General features: G+C 37.3%; 1 protein-coding gene across 7 annotated transcripts in view; it reads right to left on the bottom strand.

The window, feature by feature from the left end:
* Positions 1 to 4,018: 4,018 nt before the first annotated feature.
* LOC107088815 (aryl hydrocarbon receptor nuclear translocator-like) overlaps positions 4,019 to 13,517 on the bottom strand; it is a 19,394-nt gene continuing 9,895 nt past the window's right edge. For 4 of the 7 annotated variants that reach the window (XM_015381224.1, XM_015381225.1, XM_015381226.1 and 1 more), the window contains 10 exons: positions 12,740 to 12,874; positions 12,580 to 12,654; positions 11,270 to 11,421; positions 10,904 to 11,020; positions 10,400 to 10,493; positions 8,411 to 8,592; positions 6,776 to 6,962; positions 6,503 to 6,677; positions 5,711 to 5,850; positions 4,019 to 5,622 (listed from right to left, as the gene is read on the bottom strand). In XM_015381224.1, the coding sequence (XP_015236710.1) occupies positions 5,539 to 5,622; positions 5,711 to 5,850; positions 6,503 to 6,677; positions 6,776 to 6,962; positions 8,411 to 8,592; positions 10,400 to 10,493; positions 10,904 to 11,020; positions 11,270 to 11,421; positions 12,580 to 12,654; positions 12,740 to 12,874 (1,341 nt within the window). In that variant the 3' untranslated portion in view covers positions 4,019 to 5,538. The remainder of the gene's footprint in view (positions 5,623 to 5,710; positions 5,851 to 6,502; positions 6,678 to 6,775; positions 6,963 to 8,410; positions 8,593 to 10,399; positions 10,494 to 10,903; positions 11,021 to 11,269; positions 11,422 to 12,579; positions 12,655 to 12,739; positions 12,875 to 13,517) is intronic. The other 3 variants (XM_015381228.1, XM_015381229.1, XM_015381230.1) reach the window with 1 other exon arrangement.

Genomic DNA, 13,517 nt, shown 5'->3' with positions numbered 1-13,517 from the left:
TTATTCAAATAATAATAAAATTATTCAAATAACAGAAACACCTTTAAATCATATAGACTAGGAATTTATTTACTAAAGTACTTTAGTAAACAAATTCCTAGTCTATATGATTTAAAGGTGTTTCTGTCTTCACCCTAATCTGTTGGTCCCTTTAGAAATTCTCTATTAGACTGAGTCTGTTACTACTCTGACTACTACTGCAAAGTGTTAATAGTACTTCCAGTTAAAATAAACATACTATTGAAAAAAAAAAAAAAGAAAGAAAACTTTAAATCTAAATCTGCCATAGATTTGAATACTTCTTGACATAAATGCGTTTATATATCCTCTAAAACTTTGAAAATAATAAAATAATGATGTATAACTATTGATTATACTTGTAATAACATGTAACAATGTAATAACATGAACATAAAACATAAGACAAGCTTTTAGGTTTTCACTTTTCAAAAACACTAACTTTTCCATCTATTGGTTTTGAAGGCATAAATTACTTATTTACCCCCCAAAAAAAAAAAAAAAAAAAAAAAAAAAAAACTGTAAGGAAAAGTCAAGCCAGATGATTGTGAATCCTTATTGTTTGTATCTTAAAGCTTTTGGAATGTGAATTCATGTGTGAAGGCAGTTTAACTATTTATGATATAACCATAGTCATCTTTAGGTGCAAAATAGCAAAACAAAGCACTGCAAAAATAATGTTTGATTACCAAAAGATGGATTTAATAAAAAAAAAAAATATTTATTTTTTTTTTTTTTTGGAGGATTTTTCTTCAGATGTGACCCTGCTGTTTGAATATATGTAGCATCACTTTATTTAAAGATGCAGAAGTATCAGCCAAATGGAAACAACTATAACTCAACATATTCCAAATACAAATAAAAACCAGGCTTTGGGAAAAAGGGAGAATAAGTAAAACCTCAGAAAACACAATTTTAGAAGAAACTCTTAAAATATGGTATGAGATACTTAAAAAATACAAATCAGAAGGGGATAGTAAACTATTAATGTGGCCCTCTCAGTCAACGAGATTCAAACCAAAAGACTTGGATGGCACATTTATAGATTGTAGGAGAAAGGGGATAACAGCTATCTGCACACTAGTAGAAGGCAAAACATTTAAAACATTCAATAAAATCAGAAGAGAATTTGAACTAAATAACAGAGATTTTTTCAGATACCTACAGCTAAGACACTTCTATACCAATGAGGTGGAGAAAGTATTATCACCGGAAGGAAATTAGTTGATTTAATTCTTTGTAGATGCATACACGAAAACCCCAACAAAAGTTGTATCTAAGCTATATAAAAGCTTACAAAAAGTCCAAATAGGAGTTAAAAGTGAAACTGTCAAAGAGTGACTGGCTTTCAATGTGCAAAACTCAACACTCCTCCACAAGCTCTAAACACTGGAGGGAATTTGAATGGAAAAATTTAATACGCTACTTCATAACGCCTCAATTCCAAAATAGATTATTCCATACTCAACAACAATGTTGGAGACAATATGGATAGATGAATGCCAGTCACTCTCATATATTTTGGAAATGTACAAAAAATACAAATCTACGGGGATCAGGTTGTTCAGGCTATAGAAGAAATAATATGATACAAGATACACAAGGACCCACGAATTATGTACTTAGGCTGGCTGGAGAGGGAAGGGAAACACAGGAAAGACATCTATGTCCTCAAAATCTTGATAGTGGCAGCTAAAAAGGCGATTACCAGAAAATTGTTAATAAGTGACTCTGCACACCTGACGCAATGGATATCAATAGTAGAGGAAATCTTCACAATGGAGGAAATGAACTACCAGCTGAGGATCAAGTACAAACACCTGAAACAACACTGGAGAAAGAGGTTTGATTACAAAAATCGGAAAGGACTTACCCTCAGTAAGACTGGAACGACAGACAAACCTTTTAGGACCTGCGTGACCCCCACATTCACTAAACTTAGATTCTGTTATACCTTTGCTGTATTTTTTTCGCCCCCTTCCCTGTTCAGATTTCTTTTGTGTTTTATGCAAAATTGAAAAAAGATGCAAGTATCATCAACTGTGCAACATCCCAAAAACATGAAGCCTGATGTCTCCTTATAATTCAGACTATCTCACCAAGTATTCCATGTTATTCTTTTGTTTTTCTCATTCCTCTGTTTCCTCCTCCTGCTCCTCCATGTAAGTAGACACAGAAACAGCGCTGTACGGATCCAGCACCAGGTTAGCACAGCGCACAATTGTCACGAGCAAAAAGAAGCAGAGGAGGAAGAAAAAGAAAAGGGCAAAACCAAGGTCCACATCCACTTCAAATCCTCTCCAAGGGTTGGCTGGGGGGTCCATGTCAACAAACATATGTTACCCCAAAATATCTTTTTATCTATTAGATCCCAGAGAGAAAGAAAAAAGGACAAAAAAAAGTTAGTTTCTTCTTTTTCCTTCAAACACAGAAACATGCGGTATACGCCAAAGACAGGCACCCTGTTTGGCACCTGCGGCCTCCTTGAATAGTTAATAAGGAGTTTGGTAACAGACAGGTCATTCCTGTGACTGGAACCCAAATGCGTCTTTTTAGAACACAAAAAAAAGAATTTATAAAATATTAAGTCTGATGTCATTTCTAAGCAGATACTAATAAAATAGAAGGGATAACCTGTAAATGTCTCTTTTAATGCTGTGTGCATCTTTTATTAAGCACAGGCAGTTTGCCATATTTCTGAACCAGTTTACACAGCTTCACACACCAGCACAATATCTGAAATTATTGCATGACCACAATGGTTTTTGAATTTAGGAAATGGAATCACAAGGGAGAAGAAAGGATAAGATTCAGAGAGAAAGATGATATGATGCTTTTCCTGTAATCTAGTTAAGAGGGGTTGGAAACTGATCCCGACTTTAGTGCAGATTGCTTAACAGAGGTGCAGGTTAAAATTGAGGTATGTTCAAATAAAACAAAAAATAGAATACAAGAATGAGAAGGAGGCCATTGAATTACAAGTAAATTCAAGTAAATATATTTAGACGCTAAAAGGTAAATGTTATTGGAAAGCATCCATCAGTGTCTTCAAACATTATATTAATCAGTGTTCATCCCAGGTGTCGAAAAACAAGGATAGAGTGATGAAGGTGCAACCTGAACCCTGCAGTTGTCATCAGATCTTCACCAGAATGTTTTAAGAGGAGGAAAGGAAATGCAAATACACGATCAAGTCATAAACAAAATCTGAAGTGGATAGATTGAATGCTCATGGACCATGAAACCACTGATTTGTGGAACTCTGAGGCCAAATATGACACTGATAAATCCTCCTAGCTTGGCTTCATTTAAAGAAGCTTCAGCTCACGGTAATTAATAGGAAATTAGACATCTACAACTATGCACATTTTTTAAACAAATGTATTTTGGATGAAAAACTTCCGTATGCTTTGTTGATGTTTTTTATTTGCCGCAGCACAACACTAAGCCAATTAAAGCTATTTACATCCTATTGATGTGTAAAAAAATTCCATGTTGATTTTGTTGGAACTCAATGCTACATTTTATATAGTGGGTTATAATTTTCAGCCAGAGTTCTGATGAAAATTAAAGTCATAAGGAAGTTAATATTTCTTTTATCTTGCATTCTTGTTAAATCCAGAATAGAATTGATTCATGCTCCTCACATATAAAGCCCTAAACAACCAAATTCCCATCTAGCATCAATAACCAGTTGTTCCTTGTTCCTAACAGAGAACTTCAATCTCAATCTGTAGGTTTACTACTGGTTCACAACTATTTTTAAAGTAGAACTGGAGGAAGATCTTTTAGTCATCAGACTCCTCATGTAGAACCAACTACCAGTTTAAGTCCGTAAGGCAGACGCCCTGTCTACTAATTTTGACAAATAGTTGCTGGGCGAGTAGGGAAATAGTTGGAGGTAGAGTGTTGTTCATACTTTAACCATTTGTTTTACATGAAATTTTAAAGGGAAACATTGATGTTTGCACAAATAAAAGACACAAACTTTTGATTCTTGGCAATATAACAATTTAATATAAAAGACAGAAAAAAACAAATATTTCTCTTAAAATTTCATAAACATATACAGAATATTTATATATTTGTGTTTCTAAGAGTGAAGATAAACCTGGATACAGAGCAATCAGTTGCTTTTAGCACAAAAAACGTCAAAGAACAAACACAATCACCAACATGCCATCCTCTGGAAGATCAGAAAACGTGGATTTATCTACACAGTCTGCTATTGCAAGTGTTGAACACAGACCAGGACAAACACTCGACCTTTAATCAACACTTTAACATCTCACATCGCTCCTCTATGAAAGCTGTCCAGAAGAAATCTTGTTTGCAAAAATATCACAAGAGGAAAACAAAAAAAGAAACACTGAGCCAGAAGATATAACCTGTTTGTACATTCTCACATGTAGGTCCACGCGTTTAATTCATGAATACCCTGATCTAACCGTAAAATACCAACGAGTGAGGAGCGACAGATAGGTCAATAAAATACTTAGGAAGCATAATTCAAATCAGAGAATTACAATCACATCACTGCATTTTTAAAATATTAAAAAAATAAAAACTGAGTGGTAAAATGGCTTTAAAAGATACACAATTCCTGTTTGCCACTTATTGCTAATGATTTTTTTCTATACATATACATTTCTTTTACAAATAGAGTAGAAAAAGCTCACAAATACAGTGTAGATGAAGCAAGGCAGATACCCCACAGCCGTTTGATTACTATACTGTGTGCAATGATGGGAGGAAAAAAGAAAAAGCATGTTACCAGCAGAGACTGAATGAAAAGAAAAATGCTGCCATTCATTGTTTAAGTAACTCGATGGGTAAAAAAAAAAAAGAGAAGTTTTATTGGTGAAGCCAACCATGTCTACATTATCTCCACATTAAGCTGCAAAATGTTAAAATATGTTTGATCATGCAAATACATGCAGTGGATTCAGTTCAAATAAACAAAATTATCTAATTAAATGATTAATTATATCCCTGTTATTTCCCAAGATTGTAAAATCGTTGTCTGAAACAATTAGTATACCTGCTAAGGAGTAAAATAGGAAAATATTCTATTGATCCTGAGAAAACACACTGAAATACTACAATAAAAAGGCCATTTTCTGTGTGTACTTATTTAGCCTGTAGGAGAGTGTTTTTTGTTTTGTGCAGTCCATTCAAGTGGTGTTGTGCGATTGTGTGTTTTTAAAATATCTTTATATTCATACATACTGATATCACATGTCTATAACACCGATATGAAGCTTTGGGTAGTGCTAGCTGGAGCAATCTCTTACAATAACTGGAATAATGTGAGACCAATATTAAATTTTTTAAGTACATTTTTTTATTTTCTATTTCATTTATGTGCAGTAAAATATCCCTTCATCTTTAACTGGCTTAACAGCTGAGGTCATAAACAGAAAGGGAAGACTGCCGCTATCTGAGGAAGAGTTCATGAGCAGAGGATGTGAAGATTCACCCAGGGAGAGAAAGAAGGTAAGCGGAGCGCTGCAGACCAGGTCACTCGTTATACGGTGGGTACATGGGAAGCTCAAAGTCTTCACTGTTGAAGTTAGCAGGGTGTTCTAGCATTGACAGCACATCCTAGAAGAGAAGAAATTGAGAGAATGAAACCGTTTTAAACGACGGCAGTAGAAAATGCTTGAAATGTGGTAAGTTGGCCATCACTCACAGGAAACATGTCCTGGTTTCCCTGAGCGTGAGGATGCTGCTCTCCGTTATTCTGAGGATGCTGCTGCTGCTGGCTCTGCCACTGAGGCCACACCGTCTCTGCAGCTCGAGATGGGAACTGGGCTCCCGATTGGGATCCATCTAAGACGGAGGACATACTGGTAAGAATGAACAGAGTCAAATACTTCTGCATGAAAACAGCAAATAACCTGGGTTAAGATGTTTAAACTCTTCAGATTAACTGACTTAGCCTGAGTTTTGTAAAGTAACCATTGACTGACCCTAGAACAAAAACTAAACTGAGGGGGACGAAGGAGAGTAGAAATGTGAGGAAGGTGATGGGAAAATAATCAACTTGAGGTTATGTGGAAAACAAAGTCCCCTACATTTAATAGCTGCTGTGTCACACTTGGAGGCAGCAACCACCATCAAGCATTCATAATTAACAATGAGTCTAATCTATAAAAACCATACTTCCTAATGGATTAGCTTCAATTTACCCACATTAGCATGTTCAAGCATCAGTTTTTTCTTGTTTTTTTATCTTTTTGAAATCATTAATAGGTAGGGGTTATTCAGATCATTGTCCTGAAATTAAGGTCTTGAACTGATACCAGATATTATCTTTTGGCATTTTCTCTTACTGAGAAGAATTAATATTCCATAAATTACAGCAAATACATCTGATTAAGCAGGTGACAATCAACCCTACGTTGTAGTGTAGTGTATTTGTAGGTGTTGTGCTTTCTTGCTAGGTTGCTTTCAAAAGCTGTTATCCACTTCTACAACCCACCATAGCCGTTTGTGTTGAGGGTGGCGCGGGGATTCATCTGGGAGTAGTTTGTGCCATTTGTAGGGGTGGGAGCAGCACCTGTAGGCATCTGACTGAAGGAGTTAGAAGAGCCACCACCGAACCCCGCTATTGGAGAAAACTGTTGAGACAATGCCTTCGCTGCCTGAGAAGCAACCTGGTGGCAAAGAGGAGTAACACTAAAAGCTTTTCCTGTCACTAATCAAGAATAAATTACTCCAACAAAACGAGGAAGAATAGACCGTTTTAGCTAACCTGGTTATTAAACTGAGGACGGACAGCTGGTGCAGGCCCGGGCCATCCTCCTGGCGGTTCTCCATGTAGGGGGCCGTTAGTGCTTGATGGGGTAACGGAGGGGGCTCCGTTCTGACGAGACATGTGAGGCAGCATCTGAGCTGCCGAGTGTGCTGGCTGTGTCATCTGGGGTGGAATACCAACTGGTCTACAGAGGGGAAAATTAAGATTTAGAGCACTGGCTTCAATGATGCCTTAAAACTAGAACTGCCAATGCCGTCATTTTGACAGCTCTGAGATTTTAAAGGGAAAGAACTTTATTTACATTAATCATTTCATTCATGCTAACGAATTTTTCCTATTTCTATAAATCATGCATTTTCACATAGTTTCTTTTAAATTTAAAAAGTAAATATGGTTAATTTTACCTCGATCTCCCACAGCTGTCATTTTGACAGCTCTATTAGTTGCATTGCATTGCCTAGCAACCAACATTCTGCCTACAACTCTTTGGCTAATATGGAAAAATGGCTTTCAGAAGAAAAAAAAAATCTAACAGCGAAAATGGCTTTAGAAATGCTTAAAAATATTGATGATAGCAATTAGGGCGGAGAAGGAGAGACCGATGAGGACGACCTGGTAGGAAGCGGCTCAGATTCTGACAGCGAGTCTGAGGATGTTCGTCCACCCCCCGGCAAAACGCAGATGTATCAGTGACCCATCAGAGAATAGGGAAAGTTTTTTTCAAGCTTTGGATAGCACTGCCCACACCTCAGCAGCACAAAAGCCACACCAGTGCCTGTGGTTTATATATAATTACACACAGGTTGGCATGTTGGATCAGATGATTAAAAAGTATTCGAGCTCCAACGCGAAGGCGTCTTGTGGCTGTATTTTACGATCATAGCAGCTGTAAACGCGTTGGTTTTGTTCAGGAGCTTCTTTGAACGTCACACTGTCCCACAGAGACATTTTATCCTTGAACTGGTAAAACAATTGAGCACAAACCGCAGGTTACCAGCTCCTCCGCGACTAAAGAGCAGCTTTGGCGAAGCAAAGAAAACAGCACCAGGAGCTTCAGCTCTGCACAAAAAAAATGCTTATAGGATGTTTGTCATAAATGTGAAAATGTGGTCTGGGGGAAATGTTCGGAGGTAATCAATCAATTTCTGTAAATAAAATTGTAATTTCAAATGGCCAGTGGGAGTTGTACTAGTATCAGAATTCTGGGAGTCCTAGTGTTAAAGCCCAGTCTCTGGGAGAGGGGCAGCTGCAAAAGGCATCAAATTCCTTAAAATAAGCTTACACATTTTAAAAGAACGTTTCCTTTATACCGAGACTTCTAAAACGATATTTGCCTTGCACTATATCTGTTCCACTGTTTTCTGACCAGAGGTGCATAATACTCCTCACTTTTCAGCTGCTTTGGCTAGAGTCTTCTATTAAATTAATAATCAGAAGTAAAATCACACCAACAGCTAACTAAGCAGAACTAACAGATTCCCAGGCTGCTTTTAATGCAGATGAGCAGTAACAGAATTTGAGACAATCTAGCAGAACAGAACAGATTCACAGTAAAGAAAAGTAACCAGTTTGATATCCGGAGGTTGAGAACAAAATATGCAATTAAACTTATTCAAACAAAGTGTTTCCTACCTGTAAGAATCACTGGAGCGACCAGTAGAAAAGTTGTTGGTGTAGATCTGAGTAGATGGTGCAGGGTTGGTTGGCATGGTCTTGGATTGATTTGGCCCTTGGAAGAGGGGAGGATAGATCTCTGGCTTCTCTATGCTTTTGCTGTGGTCTGGCCCCGCCGCTGTCACCGGCTGTACTGGCATCTGAAACAGAGGGATTACAAAAGTTGAAAGAACAAGTACCAAGAAAAAAGGATACAAAAGGGTATTTATCAAGGCTAAATTAAAATCTTATTATCTAGGGGAACAAATCTTAGACCTAGACACACTGTCTTTTTGTATACACAGAGTGTATAAAAAGCAAAATTTCAATACATACAGCTTTTTCAACAGTGAATGAGCAGCTTTGCAGTGAAATTAACATTTCCATTTTCAAAGAGCAGCAGTGATCAAAATGTCAACAATGTAAAAGAGACGTGGTGCAAAAGGCATTGATGTGGAAGGTTCTTGAACTTCTTGAAATCTTGAACTATAACATTAAACATAACATGCTGTAAAAATAATTGTGCCAAACATTACAGTTATAGGAAATTCATAGAAGTGTCTCACAAAAGTTGTGAAAATAGCAGATCTAGTTCAACACATCCTATTAGTTAATGTAACTGACTGACAGTGTACAATAAAGGAATGGTTTTAGATACACAAGGTTTCCATTCAAAGGCAAACACTTCCTGATCTACTATGAATGATGCATTACACACAGATGAATAAAATCTTCATTGCTCCAAAAAAGCAAAGAACAAAAACATTCTTCTTTCTACTTTGGCAATTTTGGTTTTATTTCTGAGAATTTCCCCCTTAGCTACCACTGCTTAAAGGTCAAAGTAGATTTAAATTAACAGGGTATTGATATTTAAAAAAAATTCAGAGATAATATACATAAATGCCTTGTAATGCCAAGACAATTTAGACCTAATTTAGACCAATTTAGACCTGTGTCAAAAATGGGATTACCATTTGTACTGTTAAGTACAAAGTTGTCTTTAATATTTATCAAGCACTAAAGAAGCACATTTTCACATGACCCCCAGTCTATATGTGTCAACTTCTACTTAAAACACAAAAAATAAGAACTGGACTCTGCAATGTAATAGTGTGGCTGTTTGAATAATTCTAGGATTCTTCACAAAATGCATCATATATTTGTTAATAACACGTTGCAGTTCAAACCTGCTTGCTCATGGTGACTACAGGAAGCAGCCATATCAGTTTGCACTTTCATTTATCAGTTTGCATCATCATCAGAGTTGTGACACGGTTACAGTGTTTTCTTCTAGGGGGGTGCGCATTTACCACAGCTAATATCTCTATTGGTTTCTAGTTATTTTATTAGGTTTCTATTGACCCAAGTTTACATAAATTAAACAACTTAGGTCAAACAACCTATCAAATGCTTATAGTAGTTTTAGCATCTAAACATGAGAGCAGAGGTGATCATGCCATTGCATCTCCCCAAACCTGTTGTCAGTATACCAGCTGATCAGCCATGTTCTTCTCAAGTTTTGCTTTAAAAAAAGTGAAGCTCCATTGTAGTTTGCATATCTTGTTCAGCCATATTGCTGTAGATATAAAATCCTTATTTCCCCCCAAACAACCTAGGGTTTTTGACCCTTCACACAAATTATTCCAGTGATAGAAACTATAAAAAACTTGGATCCGTCTGCCTCATGGTACCTGCTCCACATCAGAACCGAATAGCTGCGTTTGGACTTATTAACATCTGACATTTCTGCAGGGTCAGTTTCAAACAAAGTAAGTTAAAACAAAACAGCAAAAATTCTAGTGTTAGCTGACACAAAGACACAAATGCAGCATTAGTTAAAATATCTCAAAGGCTGGGATGGTGTGCAGGGTTAGATGGAAATCAGGTTTGGTCAGAAGCTTTATGTGCTGAATTAATCCAGTGTCGGAGCAGCATATTGATGATTTTTCTGAAACCGTGAACACTCACCTGGGGTGGAAGAGAGATCGGTCCAGCCTCATACATCCCATCCCTTGTTACACCTCCCTCCAGGTCAGCCTGCTGCTGCTGCTGCTGTAGCTGTCTGCATAAGCAAAGACAAAACAAGTGATTTGACTGGTGTCCACCAAGAAAGCACTTGTTTCACTAACCCTTCTCTCCACTGATGATTGAGAAATCCCAAAAACACCACAACCCGCCACCAGTAACCATAAACAAGAGAGGTGAAGAGAAGTTTCACACATAGCTTATATGCTACCCCACTTCCATTAAAGGTTTGTCAGAGAACTACATTTCAAGGTTTAGAAGACATGCTTCCTTTTTTATTGATAGTTATTGAATGACAGGAGGAGGAGTCACCCAGAATGGGAAATAAGGGGGGAAAAAATGACAGGAAACACTTTAGCCGGCTAGAAACAGCTACAGACTCCCACAAGCAGCATCCCATCAGTCTCCCCTAAGGTGGGAGGAACGGCTCCTCAGGTCCGATCTCACCTGGTGGCCAGCCGGCCTGGGCTGAGCACGACAGGATGGCCATTTGGGCTGCTTTGACCCAGGGGCAACGGAGCCCCGGGAGAGGAGATGGGGGTGAGGGGGTCCTGGGATGAGTTTCTACTTCCCAACAATCATTGTTGGGTGAAGAGCAGAAGTGTTGGGAGAAAGTGATCAGTAAGAGCTTTTATATTTCCTTTTTTTTTTTGAAACGAGAGGTTCTTTTTGAGGTTCAGGAGGAACTGAGGACTTGAGGGAAATTGATAAGCATCCAAACAGAGCTAACATTTCTCAACAGGCACATTTCATAACTTCCATCATTTCTCTATGCACTCTATTAGGCTGAGTCACGGTGCAAGTGTTACTCACTTGACGTTGACGTTGGTACAGATGATGTATTCGATCTCCTCTGAAAAGGGGTTCTGGAAAGTAAAGGAGCTCGTTCTCATCAGCATCCATTCCCTTGATTTGGCACGGAACCGAAACATGACAGAAAGAACCTGGCCTTTCAGCTTCACCACCTGAAGACGAAAAAACATGGTGCTCAGCTTCATTTTTTACAGATATTATTAAAAAAGTACGTCTAACCACTGGTGTTGGTGTATCACAGTCTGTAGAGCCTTGAATTTTTTTTTTTTTTTAGTTAGTTATATTTGACTCCAAGTATGACCTCATAACATAAATACAAAGCAGAATTTAAGACATTCACATCATTGAATCCAGAAAGAAACATTTCTATCTTTCCATTTAGTTATATAAATATTTAGCTTCTAGCTAATCAAAATACATATTTAAGAAAATGTTATCCTGCAGAAGAGTATAACATGCAGACAGTATGAATTCTCCATGGTAAATGGATGGTAAAGTCCCATGTTTTTCAGCAGTCCGCATGTTGCAATTATTCCCAAAAACCTGTCAATAGGTTCTGCAATAGAACTTAAAAGGCAGTCGTTCCAGCAGTTCATCTGTGAACCTTTTCTTTTTTTAAGAGGGGAGAACTCCACTATTTTTTTTTTTTTCCACACAACTTTCCATTTCCATATGTTTTAAGATAGCATCCTTCTATAGTAATGCTAATTGTGGTTTTTCCTCCATGTGAGAGGAATCAATGAATGTCTGCTGGATAAAGTGTCAAATCAGCATTTTCCCCATGACTGTGCAAACCAAAACATTTCTGAATTACAAGTCCCTTTTATTAGACTTCTGTAAAATTTTCTGGAATCCTAACCAACTATTAAAGAGTTAAATTCTTAAAAACGTATCACTCGTTGTGTAATAAATCTACATAACATGAGTCTCACTTTTTAGATGAAGAAATGAAATCAATAAACTTTCCAAATATATTCTACGCCATGTAATTACAGCTGAATTAATCTTTCGTTTTTTCCAGCTTCCTTTATGTGCAGACATGCAGACCACGATTTAAGGGAAATGTCTCATAAGACAAGCACCTGATGTACATTTGAAAAAAAATTATTCTAATAAGAACATCAGATTTGCAGAATGAAGTTCTAGAGAAACTTTCCGGGGAAAAAACAAATGTTTCTTTCAAATTAGACAAGGTTAAGGAAGTACAGGACTGTACATGTACTCGATCCTCTAAAATGCATAAATAAAAGCAACAGGAACAGGACATTGAAAATAATGAAGTGAGATCAAAACAAGCTTTTGTTTGGTACCTGGTCAAAGCTGTCTCTTAGCAACCCCTGGTCTTCAGGGTGACAAAAATCTAGGATAGTCTTCCCCAGTAATTCCTGCAACATTAGAAATATAGGAAATTAAATTATCTTGAGCAAGTTAAGCAACTTAAGAATGCCGTCATTGGTGGGCTGTGTTTACCTGCGGCTGGTAGCCAGTAGAGGCCACGCAGCGATGGTCCACGAAGGTGAACATGCCTTGGCAGTTGTGGCGGGAGATGAACTCCACTGGAACGCTGATACTGTTGATGTCTGTGTCACCAGGGCAACAAGTAACCTGAAGAAAAGGAGGAAAGGGGGTGAAAAATCAGAAGACAGCAGCACGGAACAATAAGGCAGGAATTTCCCAACAAAAGCAACTTCAAATATCTAAAATCCAAGTCTGACTAAATCAACTTCCTGTATTTTTTTTTTCTGTCATACTGTATGTTTTTGTGGTCTGCAAATGATTTCCCCTGAGAAGGACCAGCTATATAGTCATGTAAAAAATAAAATAAAAGAGAGAGTCTACGTCCCACAGTGGTGCATTCAGGTGCAAAGCAAATTAGTCAATAAAAATATATGTGTGTAAAAACCACTATATAACTGTACAGCAAAGGAAAACCCACAACTGTGAAGGTATTTTAAACTGTCTATTCAGATCAGATGGAAGAGGAAATATGTTCCAGAAAAAAGACAATCAAAACAGTTGCCTATTATGGATTGTAAATAACAGTGCTGATGTAAAAAGAGCAAGGAAGAAAAAAAGAATTGGATTTAATCGATTTTTGAAATAATTTGTAACTATAATCTAATAATCCTTTACTGGAATATAAAGATGCTAAAACATGCAATTTGTTGAAAGAATCTGCTCAGAGCAGCCATTAAGGCAGTGGTTCTCAAACTTTTTCTGTCATTCCCCACTTTGGACAAGGGGGAAT

The sequence above is a fragment of the Cyprinodon variegatus genome, unplaced genomic scaffold (genome assembly GCF_000732505.1).
Source record: "Cyprinodon variegatus isolate N-32 unplaced genomic scaffold, C_variegatus-1.0 Scaffold229, whole genome shotgun sequence".
Taxonomy (NCBI): domain Eukaryota; kingdom Metazoa; phylum Chordata; class Actinopteri; order Cyprinodontiformes; family Cyprinodontidae; genus Cyprinodon; species Cyprinodon variegatus.
The sequence above is the reverse complement of the archived record's forward strand: the minus strand, read 5'-3'. Positions and strand labels throughout refer to the sequence as shown.